This window comes from Xiphophorus couchianus, chromosome 15, assembly GCF_001444195.1.
Source record: "Xiphophorus couchianus chromosome 15, X_couchianus-1.0, whole genome shotgun sequence".
In the NCBI taxonomy this organism is placed as follows: Eukaryota; Metazoa; Chordata; class Actinopteri; order Cyprinodontiformes; family Poeciliidae; genus Xiphophorus; species Xiphophorus couchianus.
In genome coordinates this window covers 4045360-4064241 of record NC_040242.1, presented here as the reverse complement: position 1 = coordinate 4064241, position 18882 = coordinate 4045360, and the positions used below count along the sequence as shown (strand labels likewise).

Sequence of the window (18882 nt, the reverse complement as noted above, 5' to 3'; positions counted from 1 at the left end):
CTGTTGTGTTTTTGTAACCTTCTCTTCCAGTTCGCATGAGGAAGGAGGAACGCAGACAATTATATATGCAAATATTGATATAAATATAAAAATGAAATTCAGAGTAAGTACTGAGGAACTTTAAAATGACCTTTAAAAAGCTAAAGTGGAACAACAGTTGTTCAGATAGTTCCTAATATTTCTCTGAGTGATTTTGTTTTTTAGACACCGAAGCAACAAAAAGGCATTTGCACAGAAAGCAGCTCTGACTTGGAAAGGATCGGCTTCTTTAGTCTGAGCTTTAATTCACCACAACCAGGAGGAAACTGTCTGTCAATCAGCCTCAGAAGGTGAGAATCCAGATCGAACAGCTACTGCTGAGAGAAACGCTGCAGATAAGTTTTTAGTTTGAAGCTGGATTGTTTAGATGATTGAGTAAAATCTCAGTTGTTTTAAAGATTGTGTTCCCATTACTCTTATGGAAACTGAAAAGATGTTTGGTTTGAATGACTGTGGATGAATGCAGAGATCTTCTATTGATCCTGCAGCTTTGGTTCATCTTATTGTTTCACGGTTCAGTGATTATATTGTAGATTGTATTTAAGACCAATACATATTATGGTCACACAGTAGAATCTCAGATTTTGCCAAAATGTTTTATTCACCCAGTATGTGGTGATGTGTCACTCCAGGAAATAACACATGGGAATGAAATAATTTAACTTTATATTCTACGCCATATTTAATATACGTTTATTGTGAAAACAATAAAATGACCAATCAGTTCAGGAAAAGCACAGCAGGGAATGTAAGGAAGCATTTGTCTTTTCCCTTTGTACAGTTGATGTAAAAAGTTAACTCCTGCTTTGTGTTTTTTTTCCTGTCTGCCTGTTTTAACCAGGACAGTGCACTTAAGCCATTTCTATTGAAACTTATCTACAGATAAAGTTTGATTGATTGGAAACTGTTTTTTCAGAATGAGAATTTTAGAAAAATTTAAAAGACAACAAAGTAAGAAATTGTAAAAATCTTGCAGTGAATATGTAATCAGTTTATTACCCAATTGTTACTGTTAAAATGTTTTTCCTAATCTCTGAATGGACCTTCTAAGGAAACTTGATTTTGAGTAAACATATTTACTTATTTAAAGGTCATTTTAACTTCCTCTGACATTCATGTGACTATTTGCATATAATATGGTTTGTGTTTTTCCTTCCTCTTGTGAGAAAAGGCAGGCTGTGTGAAGAGATGATTATGAACACATCTACATACAGAGACAGAGAAACAGCCAGTCAGTGAATGTTGTTTAGCTTTTTGTTCAAACTGTTGGAAACATCCGTCCTTCATCCTGAGGTTTTCTAAAACTGAACAGAGAACCTGTTTGGTGAAATCAGTGAAACATTCTTAAAGTCATAAGAAATGTCACTTTAAGGCACTTAAAACACAAACAGAAACAAATTGATGCATTCTAAAGAATTACAGAACTACAGCCTTGAAGTAACAAATGCCTTAATTGTAACATATTTTAATTAACTTTCTCTTTGGCTTTTATTACAGCAAAACAAGATGAACTCCTCAGATAATTACACAGACGACTATTATTACGACCATTCTGGTTATGAACCGTGTTCTTTCAGTGACAGCAACAGTTTGAACGTTGTGGTTGGTCCTTACATTCACTCCATCATCTGCATCCTGGGCTTGGTGGGGAACAGCCTGGTCATCCTCACCTATGCCCTCTACAAGAGAACCAAATCCATGACTGACGTCTACCTGCTCAATGTGGCCATCGCTGACCTGCTGTTCGTGCTGGCTCTACCTTTCATCGTCTACAACGAGCTGTACTCTTGGCCGATGGGGCAGGTGGCCTGTAAGCTGCTGCGTGGTTCCTACAGCGTCAACCTGTACAGCGGCATGCTAATGTTAGCCTGCATCAGCACCGACCGCTACATCGCCATCGTCCAGGCTCGCCGGAGCTTCGGGTTACGCTCGAAGTCAAGCAGCCACATTGTCTGTTTCCTGATCTGGATCTTTGCCTTACTGGTGTCTGTTCCCACTTTCCATTTCTACCATTGGTACGAACCATCACATTATGAGATCACCTGGTTCAACAGTACCGAACAGGAAGAGACAACAGATCCACAATACGTCTGTGAGTGGAAATTTGATGACATTAACACTGCTAGCATAGTGAAGGTTGCTGTTCCCAGCACCCAACTGGCCATTGGCTTCTTCCTGCCGCTATTCATCATGATCTTCTGCTACACTTCAGTCATCATCACCCTGCAGAAAGCTAAAAACTACAAGCGACATAAAGCGGTGAGAGTGGTGATGGTGGTGATGCTGGTCTTCATCGTCTGCCACTTGCCTTACAACCTGGCCCTGTTGTATGACACCATCAGTTATTTCGAACATCGTGATTGTGACGCTGAGTCTTCACTGCGTACGGCGATGTCTGTGCTGCAGATGGTCGCCTACCTGCACTGCTGCCTGAACCCGCTGCTGTACGCCTTCATCGGAGTGAACTTCAGGAACCACTTCATGAGGATCTTCCATGACCTGTGGTGTGCGGGTAAGAGGTACATCGCCCCGCGCCACTCATCCAGGGTCACCTCCGATATCTACATGTCCACAATTCGCCGCTCGGTTGATGGTCCCAGCAGAACCAGCACATCTTTTCTTACATGAAGATATTTGTGTGAGAAGCTCTGATCTTGCCATGGAGGTCTATAAATGCCAAACTTGACTAAAAATGAAAATTACTTTTATTCTCAAGCACAGTTCAGCCACAATATGTTAGACTTAAAAAGGATTAAAAGAGAAAACAAAAACAAACTTCATTATCTGTGTTAATTGTTGCTCAGTTTCTGCTTTTCCATCCAAAAACACTAATTCAGGAACCTGAGCATATCTGAAAACTCACCAATTTTCACCACATTTGTCCCTCGCATTAAAACTTTTTAATGGAATCAAAAGTGGGTGTGGCCAAACTGCTCAACGTGTAAACAGATAAAAATAGTACATTCTAGGGATTTGAAACTGCTCCAAAAATCAAGTAAACAAAGTCTCTGAAATATGTCCTGAAATCTACAGGGAGGTTGCTGTTTTGGGTCATTTCAGCCTCTTTTCACATTTACACAACTCAAACTTTGGAGTCTCCTCCAATGGTTTTGAGCTATTGGCTTCAGCCTCTTTCAATATGCAGTTAAGAAATGGGGGATTAAAAGTTATCAAAATCTTGTGGTTTTGGCCATGTCTAGGGAGAGTGGCCAAATTGCGAACTTGGCATGCTCACCAAATCAAAGGAAATGCTGTAACTTTCACAACAATGGCTGAATTACACCAGCCTTAATCTGAGTCATCCATGTTGTATACTGGATGTTACTATGTGGCTATATGCTGACATCATCACATCCCTGCCCCTGTGTTCATACGCCTGGCTCTAAATGTTTCAGTCGATCTGCTCCACATTCGATATGATCAGTCCTAATCCTAATATTTAGTTTGTGTGGAATAATTCATCCCCCTACAATTTTTTTAAAAATCAACCCCAACCCATCCTTTGATCAACAGCAATGAAATTGTATATATGTGTAACTTCCACAGGAAGTTGGCCATTTTGGATCAAAGTCACTATTTTATCTCTTTTGCACACAGATCTGAGCAAACTCCTCCCACTGTTTGTTTTTTTTGCTTTATGAAAGCATGCGGGCGTGGCGAAGCTTCAAAATCTGACCATTCGCCATAAAACACCAAGATGTTCTCGTGCCAACTCCCAGCTTCATCTCACTTCCTGTGTCATAACAGACCAGCAATCATCACATTCACATAGTCAGATGGTGACATCACTTTAGCCCCGCCCCCTTCCAAAAGGAAGTCGCTTATTTTACCAAACTGGGCCTGGCAGATTGGCGAATTCCAATCCTTCGCCGTTTGCATCCAGTTGGCTCTAAATCAACACGCATTGTCCGATTTGCACCAAACTGGATATGTAAGACCTTGATGATATTTATGACATCACCTAAGCCCCGCCCACTCAATGAACAAACTGGTGACATGAAGCCTAGGCGCAAATTCAAACTCGAAGCCTCTTTTAGCCCCACCTACATCATCCAACCGAAGCTTCCGGCTCATCACTGTTGATTGATCAGCGCCGGTCCAAGACTCATCACGTCCAATCACCGTCCAAGCTCTAGCTGATAAGGACCACCATCCATGGCATCCTGCGCTTTCCAGCAGAGCTCAACCCACCTCCACCCCTTCACCTCCACTCGCTCGGCTATCCGGCCGCATCCTTCATGGCCTCCACCACCAGTGCCGGGTCCCGGGGGATGACATTCCTAACAGCATATGGAATGCTCATCCGAGCCCATCGCAAGTTTGCGATAATCAAAGTCCTCAGCCGGGGCCCGAGCGCCAAAGATTTAAATCATGCTGCTAATAAACTTTTCTAATTGCTTCCCTTTTCTCCGTCTGAGTCTCTCCAGATTGAATTCTCCGGTATGTCCCAGTGTGTGACAGGAGATTGTAAGGGTATCCACTAACATAATGTGTTCAAAAGCCTGCAGCAAGTCGTGGCCAATATATGAGGAAACAGGAAGTGACAATTCCTCCTGTCAGTTCTTAGCCTAACCTTAAAGACTTGCTGTTGGACTCAGACTGAACTGAACTGAAGGTGACTTGGGAGATTCGCCAAACACGTCGCCTGGTGGACATGTGCGTGAATTACATGAGAGCATTCATGATGCTATGTTACTGTTGAGATACTATTTAGTTATTGTATAGAAATATTTAATATCTACAACTTGTGTTATTGTCTAGGACAACAAAGTTTTATTTCAAGTTGACCAGATTCACCATGATGGCAGGCTGACCTCAGGGAGACGCAGTTAAAACTGAATAAAACGTATTTGAATAAAATCTCAGCTTAAATGTGTGAATCAGGGAAAAGCTGCTGTAAAATATCGTTGCTATTCAGGTTGTAGATTTAGACCCAAAAACTGGCTAATTTCTTCAGACTGGAACATTTTTACCTAAAGTACATCTTTGTAAATAAAACCTTATGTTTGTATGACTTTTGATGATTTGTTGAATTTGTATAACATGAGGATGTTTGATATGTTTGTTGTTTCTCTCTGTCAGTTTCCCTCCAGCTGTTTTCTGTTCAAACTTAATCAGCCTTGGATTCAGTTTTAAGGATTAAACTCTGAGCGTTTTGCCAACTTTGATGCTTTTATTTGCTGCTAAATGTTTAAGGAGTCAGAACTTCAGGCACTGATGTTACACTTTAGGCTACATTTATATGCTGTTTGAATGTTACCATTGATACTGAGCTAAAATCTGCATACTTGAGATTTTAAGCATAACAATAAAAATCATTTTAATCAAAAGATTTGTGTTGTGATGTTTGTGGTTGCACAGCTAACTGATGCCTGAGATAACTGATACATTTTAATTAGAGTGAAATTTTCTGTGAATTTGTTCCACATTAGATGAGCATAAACTCTGAATGTAGATTGTTGTTTTGGATCAATATTATTATTATAATTATTATTATTATTGTTGTTGTTTTTATCTTGTCGTGGCCTGATTATCTCATCCTGTGGGTTTTTACTGACTGGGAGCGAAACGCAGCCTGTTGAATGTGACAGGTAGCCAATCAGAAAGCACGGTGACGTAAGAACGGAGGGGAATCCCAAACCGTTGTCATGGCAACTGAGAGTCCGGTGGACATCAGAGGTGATATGTGGAAATGTTTATTACTACATGAAAAGGTCATTTTTATATATGTTTATTATACATAAATAAACATATATAATGTTTATATTTAACTGTTTATTCAGTTAAAAATGTTAACTATGAAAAAACATAACTCACCTCCAGATCATAGTGCAGCAAAGAGCAGCTGCTCCGCCATCTTTTATCAAACGCCTTTTCTTTTTGTTTCGTCTTTTAAAATGAGCCACAAACTATCACTGCTGCTTCTACATCGTCATCCGGGTTTGATTATTCTAAATTCATGTTTGGTATGTTGGGGGTTTTACTGGATTTTCTTCTGGAATCGGTTCTGTGGTGTGTTGCTGCTGGACTCACGAACCGACCGAACCTGTTGGACTTTTATCGGCTCTGTGGTCACAGAGGTTTGGGAAAGCGGTCCGAGTGGTGATGGTGGTGATGCTGGTCTTCATCGTCTGCCACTTGCCTTACAACCTCACCCTGTTGTATGACACCATCAGTTATTTCGAACATCGTGATTGTGACGCTGAGTCTTCACTGCGTACGGCGATGTCTGTGCTGCAGATGGTCGCCTACCTGCACTGCTGCCTGAACCCGCTGCTGTACGCCTTCATCGGAGTGAACTTCAGGAACCACTTCAGGAGGATCATCCATGAGCTGTGGTGTGCGGGTAAGAGGTACATCGCCCCGCGACACTTATCCAGGGGTCACCTCCGATATCTACATGTCCACAATTCGCCGCTCGGTTGACGGTCCCAGCAGAACCAGCACATCTTTTCTTACATGAAGATATTTGTGTGAGAAGCTCTGATCTTGCCATGGAGGTCTATAAATGCCAAACTTGACTAAAAATGAAAATTACTTTTATTCTCAAGCACAGTTCAGCCACAATATGTTAGACTTAAAAAGGATTAAAAGAGAAAACAAAAATAAACTTCATTATCTGTGTTAATTGTTGCTCAGTTTCTGCTTTTCCATCCAAAATCACTAATTTAGGAACCTGACGATATCTGAAAACTCACCAATTTTCACCACATTTGTCCCTCGCATTAAAACTTTTTAATGGAATCAAAAGTGGGTGTGGCCAAACTGCTCAACGTGTAAACAGATAAAAATAGTACATTCTAGGGATTTGAAACTGCTCCAAAGATCAAGTAAACAAAGTCTCTTAAATATGTCCTGAAATCTACAGGGAGGTTGCTGTTTTGGGTCATTTCAGCCTCTTTTCACATTTACACAACTCAAACTTTGGAGTCTTCCTCCAATGGTTTTGAGCTATTGGCTTCAGCCTCTTTCAATATGCAGTTAAGAAATGGGGGGTTAAAAGTTATCAAAATCTTGAGTTTTTGACCATATCTAGGGGGAGTGGCCAAATTGCGAACTTGCCATGCTCACCAAATCATTATCATTAATATATTATTATTATTGTTGTTGTTATTGTTATTATTACAAACTATAACAATGTACAATATTTTCATTTAGTAAACAAATAAATGTATTGTTTGTATAAAAGGAATCTAAATCTTTTTTTGTCTAAAGCATCATAACGGTTGAAAGCCTTGCTTTGGATTCACTTCAACAGAAGCAGGACATGGATCAGGACTTTCAGTTATTAGTTAAGCATAACAGCTGTTAATACCAGACAAATGCTTTGTGTTGTGTCAAAAATTAAAAAAAAATATATATTTTAAATTTTTTCCTCTTCAAAAATCTCACTCTATGAAAATGTAAAGAGTTTTTGTTAAGAAGAAGCAAAGAGGAGGGAGGCGAACAGAACCATCCAGAATGAACTCCGGACCGCAGTTTGGACTCCCCGGCTCTGGAGGGCAGACGGTTTGTGTTTTCTGCATATGGAGGAAATGTGGTAAATGTGTTTGGCACATTTACTCCACTAGGTGGACGAATGGAGGAACAACCTCACAGGACAGAGTGAGTTTTATGAGGCACCGGAGCAACAAGGATGTTTAGCAGCAGTTGGATCATTTTGACATAAAAAGCAGCTCTGAGCTGGAAACAATCAGGTTCTGGTATCTGAGCGTGAATTCACCACAGGAAGGAGGAAACCGTCTGTACATCGACTTCAGGAGGTGAGAATCCTGCTGTAATATGAAGCTGAAGATCAGTTAATGCTGGATGGTTTGGATGAATAAGTTCTTAATAATTTTACAGGGCGTGCTCTTATTATTGCTAAGGACTAAAGAAAATTACATCTGTATTTTTACATATAATATATATATATAGTGCAGGTATCATATCTTTCAGTGACGATGCAGAGCAAATTCTCATGATGATGACATTTCAGGTCTGACTGAGTTGTTAAAGTGGAACTATAACAGTGACCTTTTAGCAACGCCTGACATTTATTCTGGACAATGAACTGACATGTTAAGGGTTAGTGTTTATTTAATAGTAGGTACTGCAGTAACCTTTGACCTTTTCATAGTTTTATGGTTGATAAAAGTTTTATAGCTGCAATAAAGATAAAAGTCTGACTTCATGCCACAGCTAACACTGTGGGAAGATTCTGCAAAGAACTTCTCTTTTTTTATCTGCTTTGTTTTGTTTTTAGTGGTTTTTTCTTCCGGATAGTGTTTGTGTGTTTTGTGGTTTATGTGTTGTGGTTTTTTTGTGTGTTGTGTGCTTTTTGTTATAAGATCTACTAACCTGGTCAGTCACCTGCGATAAGGGAATCAGTGACTATGAATCTTTATAATCAAATAACGTATCAGAACTAGGTTCATCTCAGGAGCAGCAAGGGAAACACTGCGTTGAACAAAACACATATTTATTACACATTTTGACAATAACACTAACAGAACAAAATAGTCACTGTTTCCTTTTAATAGTCAAGTCGTACAAGTTCAAGAGTTTCTTTTCCTTTGATTTGTTTTCAGTTCAGTTTTCAGACCTGAATGTTGTATTGTAGCGACCCGGGTGGAGTTCATATGTGCAAACCCACCGATCTGGTGGAACAGACGCAGGTTCTTCTTTGGCATCGTAGTGGACACAATGTGAATCCGCTCTTGTGGATCCTGGCTCGCCGTTCTTCGTGCGTTGCCTCTCATCACAAAAAACCCAACCTGCATGCAGCAGAAACATCTTTCACTGTAGTGTCATATACGATTTTAAGTCACTTCAGTGAAATTTTATCTCCTCACTCCGTGTAGATAAAATTATTGTGATAAATAACTTTTGTCTTTCAGTTCAAAAAAGCCATCACAACATAATATTCACTGAATTGACATCGATATCTTTTTTTCAGCACTCTTAAATTCCAAACAGTGGAATAAATAACTCACTGTCACTAAATACTTCATCAGTATCAGCACTTCAACAAGAAAAGGCGCAATATTAGCAGAACAGCCTTTGTGAGTTAGTCATAATGAGCATTGACAAACCGTCATGTAGAGAACATGCATTCTTACCCATAAACATGTATCTCCGATTGTTTTGAAACTATAAAATTAAATTGCAATATAACTTTTATTACATAACAGCAAAATATTAGCTTGTGGCTAATCGTTAGCTAACGAAGCTAATTATAGCACAGAAGTCACCAGAGGCCCTGCGACAGACTGGCGACCTGTCCAGGGTGACCCCGCCTCTCGCCCGGAACGTAGCTGGAGATAGGCACCAGCAACCCTCCCGACCCCATTAGGGACAAGGGTGAACAGGAGATGGATGGATGGATGGAAGTCACCAGAGATTCGCAGTAAGAAAAAGAAGGAAATTTAATCTCAAAAAACAAACTTCTTCCGGATCCAGATACACAGGAATCAAAACTTAACCACAGATGAAAACTAATTATTGAAAAATATTGAAAATAAAATTGAGTTTTGTCAATAAAGTGACCACAGAATGTTTTCACAGAAGAAGAAGAAACAACTCTATATGAGAGCTAGGGTTGTTCTAGCTCATATTCTGTAGCACATCACTGGAGCTTCAGACTATTTTGAAGCTATTTACTGCCACCTATCGGCAATACAGTGTATTACAAGCTATAATTCATATTCACCAAGATAACATGGGTTACATTGTGTTGTGTGTTTTTTATGTGTTGTGTGGGTTTTTTGTGTGTGTGTTTTTTATGTGTTGTGTGTTTTTTATGTGTTGTGTGTTTTTTTGTGTGTGTGTTTTTTCACAAACACTGATTAACTGACAGAGCGAAACATCAGAGTGTGATCTCTGCAACAACTTTTTGCATGACTGTGAGAGATTCCAGTGTCTGCTGAAGGAAGGAAGGTGAATAAAATGATCCGGTAAAGCTGCTGCTCCACGTCGCCACCCTGATGTTTTCTTGCCAAACACCAATTGGGTGGATGAAATGGGTCGACCCTGATGGACTCCTGGGAAACCAGTCCATCATATTATAAGATCCACTTTGTCACCAGGTTGTGATCAGTTTTCTGTGTCTCCAACTCACAGGGCAACAATTTGCATTTCAAATTTGGTCTTCAGTCATTGATTGGGTCAAGGTGTGCTGGAGTAAATCACACCTCTCCATGTAACGTCACCATTGACCACATGGACTAATATTTTGTCAAATTGCCAGGTGGCTCCCTTTGCAGCAGAGATGTGGCTCTTTTGAAATCTGAACTGTGGAAGAGAGTTTCACTCTTGCAGAATGGCTGAAACATTTCTAAGGAGTATCTGGTCAACGTGTTTTGTGGATCTGGAGAAGGCGTAAGTCTGTGTCCTCTAGGGAGTATCCAGGTGGCTTCCGATGAATATCCAATCCTTGTTTGCCCAAAGCAAAAGCAGCACAAAGTCTCATCTCTTCCAGGTATGAGTTGGACTCTGCCAGGGCTGACCTTTGACACTGATCTTGTTTCTGGCTTTTATGAACATATGAAAGCCTTAAACATGTGTATAGTTCTCTCCACAAATATGCCTGAGATCCTAAGTTCTGAGACTTTAGGATCTCAGCTCTGAGATCCTAAAGTACCCAAACCACAGATGATGGAAATTTTCTGGGCATGTCCAATGTCTGAATCCCTGTTCTCATGGACTACTGCCCTCCATATTTTATATTTTCTCTGTTGCACAACACCTGATTGAGATGATTGCATGACCTCCTCTGCTTGCCATCAGGTGCTGCAGACGGCTGTGAATCAGAAAGGTAACACCTAAAACATGCAGGCCGTGGTGCCAAAGGACCAGACATGAAAGACAATAACAGAAAGTGTTTTGTTTGGAATCAATGCTTTCTGTTATCTTAATTTAACATATTTGATTGACTTTCTTGTTGACTTTTATCACAGTGCAACAAGATGAACTTCTCCATTAACTCTGATTATTCAGCCTACGATTACAACGAGAGCAATGATGATGGACTTTCTGAACCGTGTTCTTTCAGTGACAGCAACAGTTTGAACGTTGTGGTTGGTCCTTACATTCACTCCATCATCTGCATCCTGGGCTTGGTGGGGAACAGCCTGGTCATCTTCACCTATGCCCTCTACAAGAGAACCAAATCCATGACTGACGTCTACCTGCTCAATGTGGCCATCGCTGACCTGCTGTTCGTGCTGGCTCTACCTTTCATCGTCTACAACGAGCTGTACTCTTGGCCGATGGGGCAGGTGGCCTGTAAGCTGCTGCGTGGTTCCTACAGCGTCAACCTGTACAGCGGCATGCTAATGTTAGCCTGTATCAGCACCGACCGCTACATCGCCATCGTCCAGGCTCGCCGGAGTTTCGGGTTACGTTCGGTGTCAAACAGTCGCATTATCTGTTTCCTGATCTGGATCTTTGCCTTACTGGTGTCTGTTCCCACTTTCCATTTCTACCATTGGTACGAACCAACACATAATGAGATCACCTGGTTCAACATCACCGAACAGGAAGAGCCAACAGATCCACAATACGTCTGTGAGTGGAAATTTGATGACAGCAACACTGCTAGCATAGTGAAGGTTGCTGTTCCCAGCACCCAACTGGCCATTGGCTTCTTCCTGCCGCTATTCATCATGATCTTCTGCTACACTTCAGTCATCATCACCCTGCAGAAAGCTAAAAACTTCCAGCGACACAAAGCGGTCAGAGTGGTGATGGTGGTGATGCTGGTCTTCATCGTCTGCCACTTGCCTTACAACCTCACCCTGTTGTATGACACCGTCAGTTATTTCGAACATCGTGATTGTGACGCTGAGTCTTCACTGCGTACGGCGATGTCTGTGCTGCAGACCGTCGCCTACCTGCACTGCTGCCTGAACCCGCTGCTGTACGCCTTCATCGGAGTGAACTTCAGGAACCACTTCAGGAGGACCTTCCAGAACCTGTGCTGGTAAGAAGATCATCACCCCGCAGCCTGAGTCGCTTCTCCATGGTGGTCCTCCAATATCCGCTGCTCAGTTGATGCTTCTGTGAGGACATTCATGCCTCTCTGGGTGTTTAGTTCACCTTTATTCTACCCGGATGTCCCTGCAGATAAAGTTTCTTGTTGGAGGGAGACCCCCGAGACTTGGACTTTGACTCCCATAGGAGTTGAACCTTGACATCTGTTGAGCCAGTTTTATCCTCAGTCCAGCTACATAAACTCACTTTGAACTTCTAATGTTACAAAAAAGACAAATTACAACTGAAGACGTGGTCTGGAAAATGTGTTACTTTTTTTAAAGAACCAACATTTTATTTATGTTTTTAGGTTTCTGTTACTTTTAGCATCTTTCTGTTGTGGAGATTCCATGTAACTAAACCTTGGAAGGCTGAAAAACTCTGAAACAACATTAACTGTTTTCTTATTCACTGCTTCAAATTAGTGTCTCCTTTAAGACACTGAGACCAAACAGAACCTCAGGGTTCTGTTTTGGGGAACTTATTTTTGGTTTACATGTTCCTTGGCACTGGCTCAAAAGACCTTTATAGGGTCAGGCTGAAACCTGGGAGTAGTGATGACCTCTGACCTGAACATTCAGAGCCACATAAAGACAGTTACAAAGTCGGCCTTCTATCACCTGAAGAACATCTCCATGATGAGAGGACTAATGTCTCAGGGAGACCTAGAGAAACTCATCCATGTGTTTCTCTTTAGTCGATTACTGCAGCAGCGTCTTCACAGGTCTGACTACAAATCAATCCTCAGTCGCAGCAAATCCAGAACGCTGCTGCTGGAGTTCTGACTAAAACCAGGAAAGAAGAGCAAGGCTTCTTTTAATTTAAAAATCACTGAACCGTTCAGCACCATAATATTTCTTCTGGTTCTGGTTCTGGTTCTGGGTCTGCTCTGCATCAGAACCAGAACCAAACATGGAGAAGCAGCTTTCAGCTTCTATGCACCACAAATCTGGAACAAACTTCCAGAAAACGGCAAAACAGCCGAAACACTGAGCTCCTCTAAATCCAGGCTAAAAACCAGCTGGTTAGAGCTGCTTTGATTAATAATAACTGAAACATTGATCCATATATTTTATATTTTATGTTTATGGATTTTGATAACATGTAATATTTGTTGCTTGTCTTGTGTTTTTGTTATCTAAAGCAATAAACTCTGACCCTGAGGAGGTCTCACTCCTCTGAACTTTTTCCTGTCTGGTTTTATTTGTTGTTTACTGGCAGCATCAGGTGGTTTCCTAGGAAACCAGGAGGACGTTTGTCAGTTGGAGCTGATGCAGCATCTTTGATAAATGCAGAAACCAGGTCAAGCCTGGAAAGTTGAGCTTTTTTTTTCTGCTCACACGTTTTCACTAAAACAGATGCAGAGAATATGAGAAATGGGTTGTGCAGGAAAGTGTTTGGATGATGTCATTGATGATGTAAAGAGTCAGTAGATTATCTAGAACATGAACCAGGAATATCAACTAACCAACATAAAACTGATTCTGTCTTTTCTCCTCTGATCTGCCATCAGGTTTATTGGTCCCACTTGTTTTGATAAAAACTACCTGGAAGATGAATCAACTGGTTTGTATTTTTCTTATATAAACAGTTTTATAACTTAACAATTCAGTGATAAAAACATGTTCAAATCTTCACTTCCCCATAATAAATCTGTCATTTTGTTCCTAAATGTCATCAGCAGATTTCACAGCACTTTTACTTTTTACTGAGCCAGAAAGAAAGAGGATAAATCTACATTTACAGTTTATATTTAATATTATTTGGTTATTGTTTTATAACCAAATAATATCTTGGTTATAAAAACAATTTCCAATTTCAGTGGCAATTGTTTTGTGATATATTTGTAGCTGCAAGTAGGATTTCTTAACGCATTTGTTCCACAGCAGGGGGCGCTGTTGCTAGAAGAGAACTGATGAAAACAAGCTTCAACATAAAAACTGAAAATATTCATTTTGTTGTCATAGTTTAATAATAATCCTGGTTTGAATTTTAAAGTAGAGCTTTGGAATAACCAGCTTGATATTTGTTCATGCATGACATCATTTAACTAAAACTTTACATAGATTGTAAATAATGAACAAATAACAAAGATGCAAAATAACAGAATAAGAAAATCAGGAGGATTTTTCCCTTTGTAACTTTTATTTTTAATGAAGCAGCTGGAAACGTGATGATGGGATTTTATTGAAGTAAATGAGTGGATTGAGTCAAACATTAGATCTCATCAACATGCTCACACGGTGGTGGAGGAATCGTGACCGGGGACTCTGCAGCTTCTCAACATTGCTGTCACTACGTTGACTTAAAAGTAGAAAATATACAACAGGAATGAAGATTTTGCAGTGGCCCAGTCAAAGTAAAACATTTGAGGCTTTGGAACTGATGGAGTAACATTTTAATCTCTACCTGTACAGACAGACATGATCGCATTCAACTGTTTCCGAAGGGAAATTCAACTGGAACGTTTTTAAAAATATGTTATAACCAACAGAAAAGTGACTTCGACATCCATCCAGCAGGGGGAGCTGTTCGGCAGTAAATTCGCTGACATTTCATTTGAGAAACATCTCATGCACTTTCATTGATTTACAGAAAAGACGCATTAGCTTTAATTGGACTGCAGGTTGTTGAAGGAGAAAATTCTCCTGCTGACTGAACATTTCAGTCTGACAGAAACGGTTTTAACGGATTTAGCATCAAATTCTCCACCTAAACGTTATTATTATTATTATTATTATTATTATTATTATTATTACATAGCTTGGAAACCAGAATGTGCAGAAATCCTGTTAATGCATTCAGGAAAATAATAAATTAACCTTTTAATTAAGCTAAGGAGTTAATTAATGATCGATTTGAGTCCGGATCTTCATTTGTTTAGAGGTTCTGCCTGATATAGATGGAGTTGCTTGTAATTTGTCCGAATTGCTTGTTGGTTCTGGTTGCTGCACATCCTGCTGGGTCAACCTGGTCCCGGTTCAGCACCAAGGACAGCAACTCGCTTCATATAGAAACACAGAAACAAACCAGCATTTTGTGTTTTATTTCAGAATTTATCATCCATTTATGGGTTTTTTTTATATTTTTTTCTTCCCGCCCAACTTTCTGCAGTCTGGGAGGTTCTGCAAAGCCATTGTTCCACCAAACAGCCGGAGTTCCGCCTGCAGGGCGTAGACGCGAAGTCCAGTCTAGAGGAGGAGGAGGAGGAGGAGGAGGAGGAGGAGGAGGAGTCCAGCGGTCAGTGTCCGGCCTTGTGTCCGGAGACACGGCCCGGCTGCAGCCGCCGCGCCCCGGAGGAGAAGAAGAGCAGGAGGGAAACTTGAAGCAACAGAGTGAATGAAAGAGCGCAGCGAACTGGGCGTCAACTGCTGAGGATTTTATTAAAAAGGTGATCACTGGGCCTGACAGGATCCCGATCGAACCGAGCCGGTAACTATGGACCAGATGGCAGCGGACGAGGTGAAGCATCCAGACCGCAGCGACAACCTGCCGCAGATCACCGCGGAAAACTGCTACGATCTGCTGGAAGAGGCGAAGCGCTGCGGCTCCGAGCGCGACAAGCAGCGGCTGCTGGACTTCATGAGTGACCAGTACCTGCAGGTTCTGCGGAGCCCCGCCGTGTTCGGCCGGCTCACCGCCGCGGAGAGGGAGCTCATCCTGGCCCGCAGGATGGAGGGGCGGAAGGTGCTGGCGGTGGCCGAGACCTCCGAGGTGCTGGACAGCAGCCGCCCGCAGAGCCCGCAGCGGGAGGACCCCGCCCCGCGCCGGGTGTTCTGCCTCCACCCGGACTCCCAGCGCTGGGAGCTGCTGACCGTACTGCCGGAGGAAGTCCCGGCTAAAGGCTCCGGGATGTGCACCCTCTACAACTACCTGTTCGTGGCGGGAGGGATGGGGACGCAGGACGGCCGCTCCAAGGCGTCGGACCGGGTGTTCTGCTTCAACCCGCGGACCGGCCTCTGGACCCGGGTCCGCCCGCTGACGCAGCCGCGCTGCCAGCTGCGGCTGGTCTCCATGGACGGACACCTGTACGCCATCGGGGGGGAGTGTCTGTTCACCGTGGAGCGCTACGACCCGCGCGCGGACAGGTGGGCTCACGTGGCTCCGCTGCCCAGGGGCTCCTTTGCGGTCGCGCACGAGGCTGTTGCGTGCGGCGACGCGCTGTTCGTGTCCGGCGGCTCGCTCTTCTACCGCCTGCTGCGATACGACAGCCGCCGCGACGAGTGGGAGGAGTGTCCGTTCAACGAGAGCCGGCGGCGCTCCGCCGACATGGTGGAGCACCGCAGCCTCATCTACCGCTTCGACGTGGAGCGGGAGCGCGCAGCCGTGAGCGTGTACAGGTACAACACGCTGGTGAAGGTGTGGCTCGGCGGCGCGCGCTTCCCGCTCGACAACCCGCAGCCGTTCCGCTGTGCGGTGCTCGGAGACCGCATCTATTGCGTGAGCCGCGGCCACGCGCTGCAGTTCGAGGTGCGTGAGGAGCGCGAGGGCTTCCTGTCGGAGGTGCTTCCGGGTCCCGCGGAGGCCCGCGGGTCCCTGGTACCGTTCGTCCTCAGCCTGGACAAGTGACCCGAACCGGGTCAGCCGCGGTGCCTTCCGGTGGGAGGTTGCTGGTTCGAGTCCCAGTTCAGTAAAAGTATCAGTTAATTTAACCAGTAATTCAGTTCAAAAAGTGCAATTTGTAAATTAAATACATTCATTTTGATTATTATTGCTTACAGCTAATAAAAACATATATGTGTTAATCAATGATAATTTGGTTTATCGCCGGATAAATTATCTTTATTGAGCAGAAAAAGAAGAATAGAATGAAATATATTGAAAATATCTTTTAAAAAATGAGGACAACTAGAAATAAATAAAGGCAACATTAAGAAATAAAGTACGATTTACATGAAACAAATAAACAAAAATAAGTTTTATAGATGTGACGTCAAATCACACAGAGACTGCTAGCTTAGCATTGGTTGTCTGTTTATTAAAATATTAAGAGCCTTTTGAGGGCCGAAGAGCCCAAAACCTCTCAGGTCGACGGTGTCACATCCTGAGGTCAGTAATCTGTGATAAACATGAACTCATAAATGTTTCAACAGAAATGTAAGGCATGCTCTGGTCCCACTGGGTTGATTGCCTGGTTATTGGTGGAATAAAACGTTTTGGATTTTTCCTGCTCTGGAGCACACAGGTGTGTCAACCACATCCAGGTGAAAAGACAACCAGCAATGCCTTTAGAGAAGCAACTGTTGCTGTCCATCAATCTTTGAACAGCAGCAAATACCCTCAAAATGTACCGAAAAGTTGGTGGAGGTTTGATGATTTGGGAGTTTTTCCCATCAGGACCAGATTAGATTAAGGGCTGTTTCTGCTTCCTGTCAGATTAAACTAAAATGATGTCTTAGTTTTCAAGTCTTGAATGTTTCACTCTGATCCGACTGGAGAATAAAGCTGCCTCCAGTATTTAACAGGTTTGTGTCTCCTTCCTCTGAATCTCTCCTCCTCTTCCTCAGGCTGGAATCTGACGAGCAGAAACAGTTTTATCCTTGGAGCTGTGAGTGAACGGCTGTGTTTCCTGCAGTCAGCGCTTTGCTTCCCTCAAACAGCCAACAGAGCTGCCGTGTCTCCGGCCTGAATGGCTCTCTTTCATATTTCCTCTCCTCAGTTTAATATCCTGCATGTGTCTGGATTACTAATGTGATCCTGAGCTGCAACATGAAGCAATCATCTGAGAGAAAATATAATCCAGACATAAAATCCAACTTTTAGACCTGAAATTACAGAAACATGAGATTTGGAAATGATTGGAAAATGTCTGATTTTATGAGTATTTTATGGAAATCAAATATGGATCAACTTTGGCTTATATTCTGTTGTTTATGCTGAACTCTTACATCTTTAAAATGTATTTACTGCTTTTTATCCATAAAGTTTTTGTCACATCCAAGCAGTCAGACCTTCCTGTTATCTCATAATGTGGCTCTGTAAAAATTGTTTTTTAGACTTTAGTGCTTTGACCCACATTAATCAGAAATTCTTTAAAAAATTTAGTTTTTTAATGTTAAAGTTCCCAAACTCAGGGATTGAACTAGTCCTCTGTCCTCAAATAACAAACAGGTGTTTCCCCAGCAGGTCTATAAATAAATACTGAGGTATCCCACAAGGTCCTGTGCTTGAACTGTTTGTTTCCATCAAATAAAAGAAAAAGCAGCAGAAATTCCTCGATATGCAGATGATATTCTGATATTTATCTGTGAATCCTGGGCAACACAGTTACATTTTCCATCTTCACCAGTTCCAAACCAGTTCTAGTGTTCACTTGACTCCAGTTTCTTCCATTTCCCTGCATCTGAGCTGCTTCTCTGGCCCTGGAAAACTTTTTACTGCAGATTAAATCGTAGCTGGCTTTGCTAACAGCCCGTTATTAGATACTTTGAGGTATTTTCTGGCCAAAATGTACATTTTTTCAGCTAAATTGATATTTACATGTCACATTTAGGAAGGAAACTTACAGTTCAATCATCCATCCATCCATCCATTTTCCGTTCACCCTTGTCCCTAATGGGGTCGGGAGGGTTGCTGGTGCCCATCTCCAGCTACGTTCCGGGCGAGAGGCGGGGTACACCCTGGACAGGTCGCCAGTCTGTCGCAGGGACAGTTCAATCAGCCTCAGTTTTTCCCTTCTCCTATTTATTTTGATCTAATATGTTCCCAGACAATAATAGGATACTTTGGTCCAATCAGAGCGAAGGATTTGGGCCTTTAGGGCCCCGAGTTTAAGTAAACTATGAGGTTTTAGAACAGAAAAGGATTAAATCACATCTTTTTTATCAAAAT

At 42.1% G+C, this 18882-nt stretch overlaps 2 protein-coding genes and 1 pseudogene across 2 annotated transcripts; all 3 read left to right on the top strand.

Moving 5' to 3' along the window:
• Nucleotides 1–149: 149 nt before the first annotated feature.
• Nucleotides 150–4792, top strand: LOC114159143 (C-C chemokine receptor type 6-like). The gene is made up of 2 exons (XM_028041258.1): nt 150–329; nt 1537–4792. The coding sequence occupies exon 2, from the start codon at nt 1546–1548 to the stop codon at nt 2665–2667; it is 1122 nt and encodes a 373-aa protein (XP_027897059.1). The 5' UTR covers nt 150–329; nt 1537–1545; the 3' UTR covers nt 2668–4792.
• Nucleotides 4793–9809: 5017 nt separating this feature from the next.
• LOC114158301 (C-C chemokine receptor type 6-like) lies at nt 9810–12666 on the top strand (annotated as a pseudogene).
• A 1104-nt stretch (nt 12667–13770) lies between these two features.
• On the top strand, nt 13771–18205 carry LOC114158188 (kelch repeat and BTB domain-containing protein 11-like). Its single transcript, XM_028039501.1, has one exon. The coding sequence runs from the start codon at nt 15490–15492 to the stop codon at nt 16618–16620; it is 1131 nt and encodes a 376-aa protein (XP_027895302.1). The 5' UTR covers nt 13771–15489; the 3' UTR covers nt 16621–18205.
• Nucleotides 18206–18882: the final 677 nt, after the last annotated feature.

Coding starts and splice junctions, on each gene's coding strand:
- LOC114159143 (XM_028041258.1), top strand. CDS start 1,546: ATGAACTCCTCAGATAATTACACAGACGACTATTATTACGACCATTCT.
- LOC114158188 (XM_028039501.1), top strand. CDS start 15,490: ATGGACCAGATGGCAGCGGACGAGGTGAAGCATCCAGACCGCAGCGAC.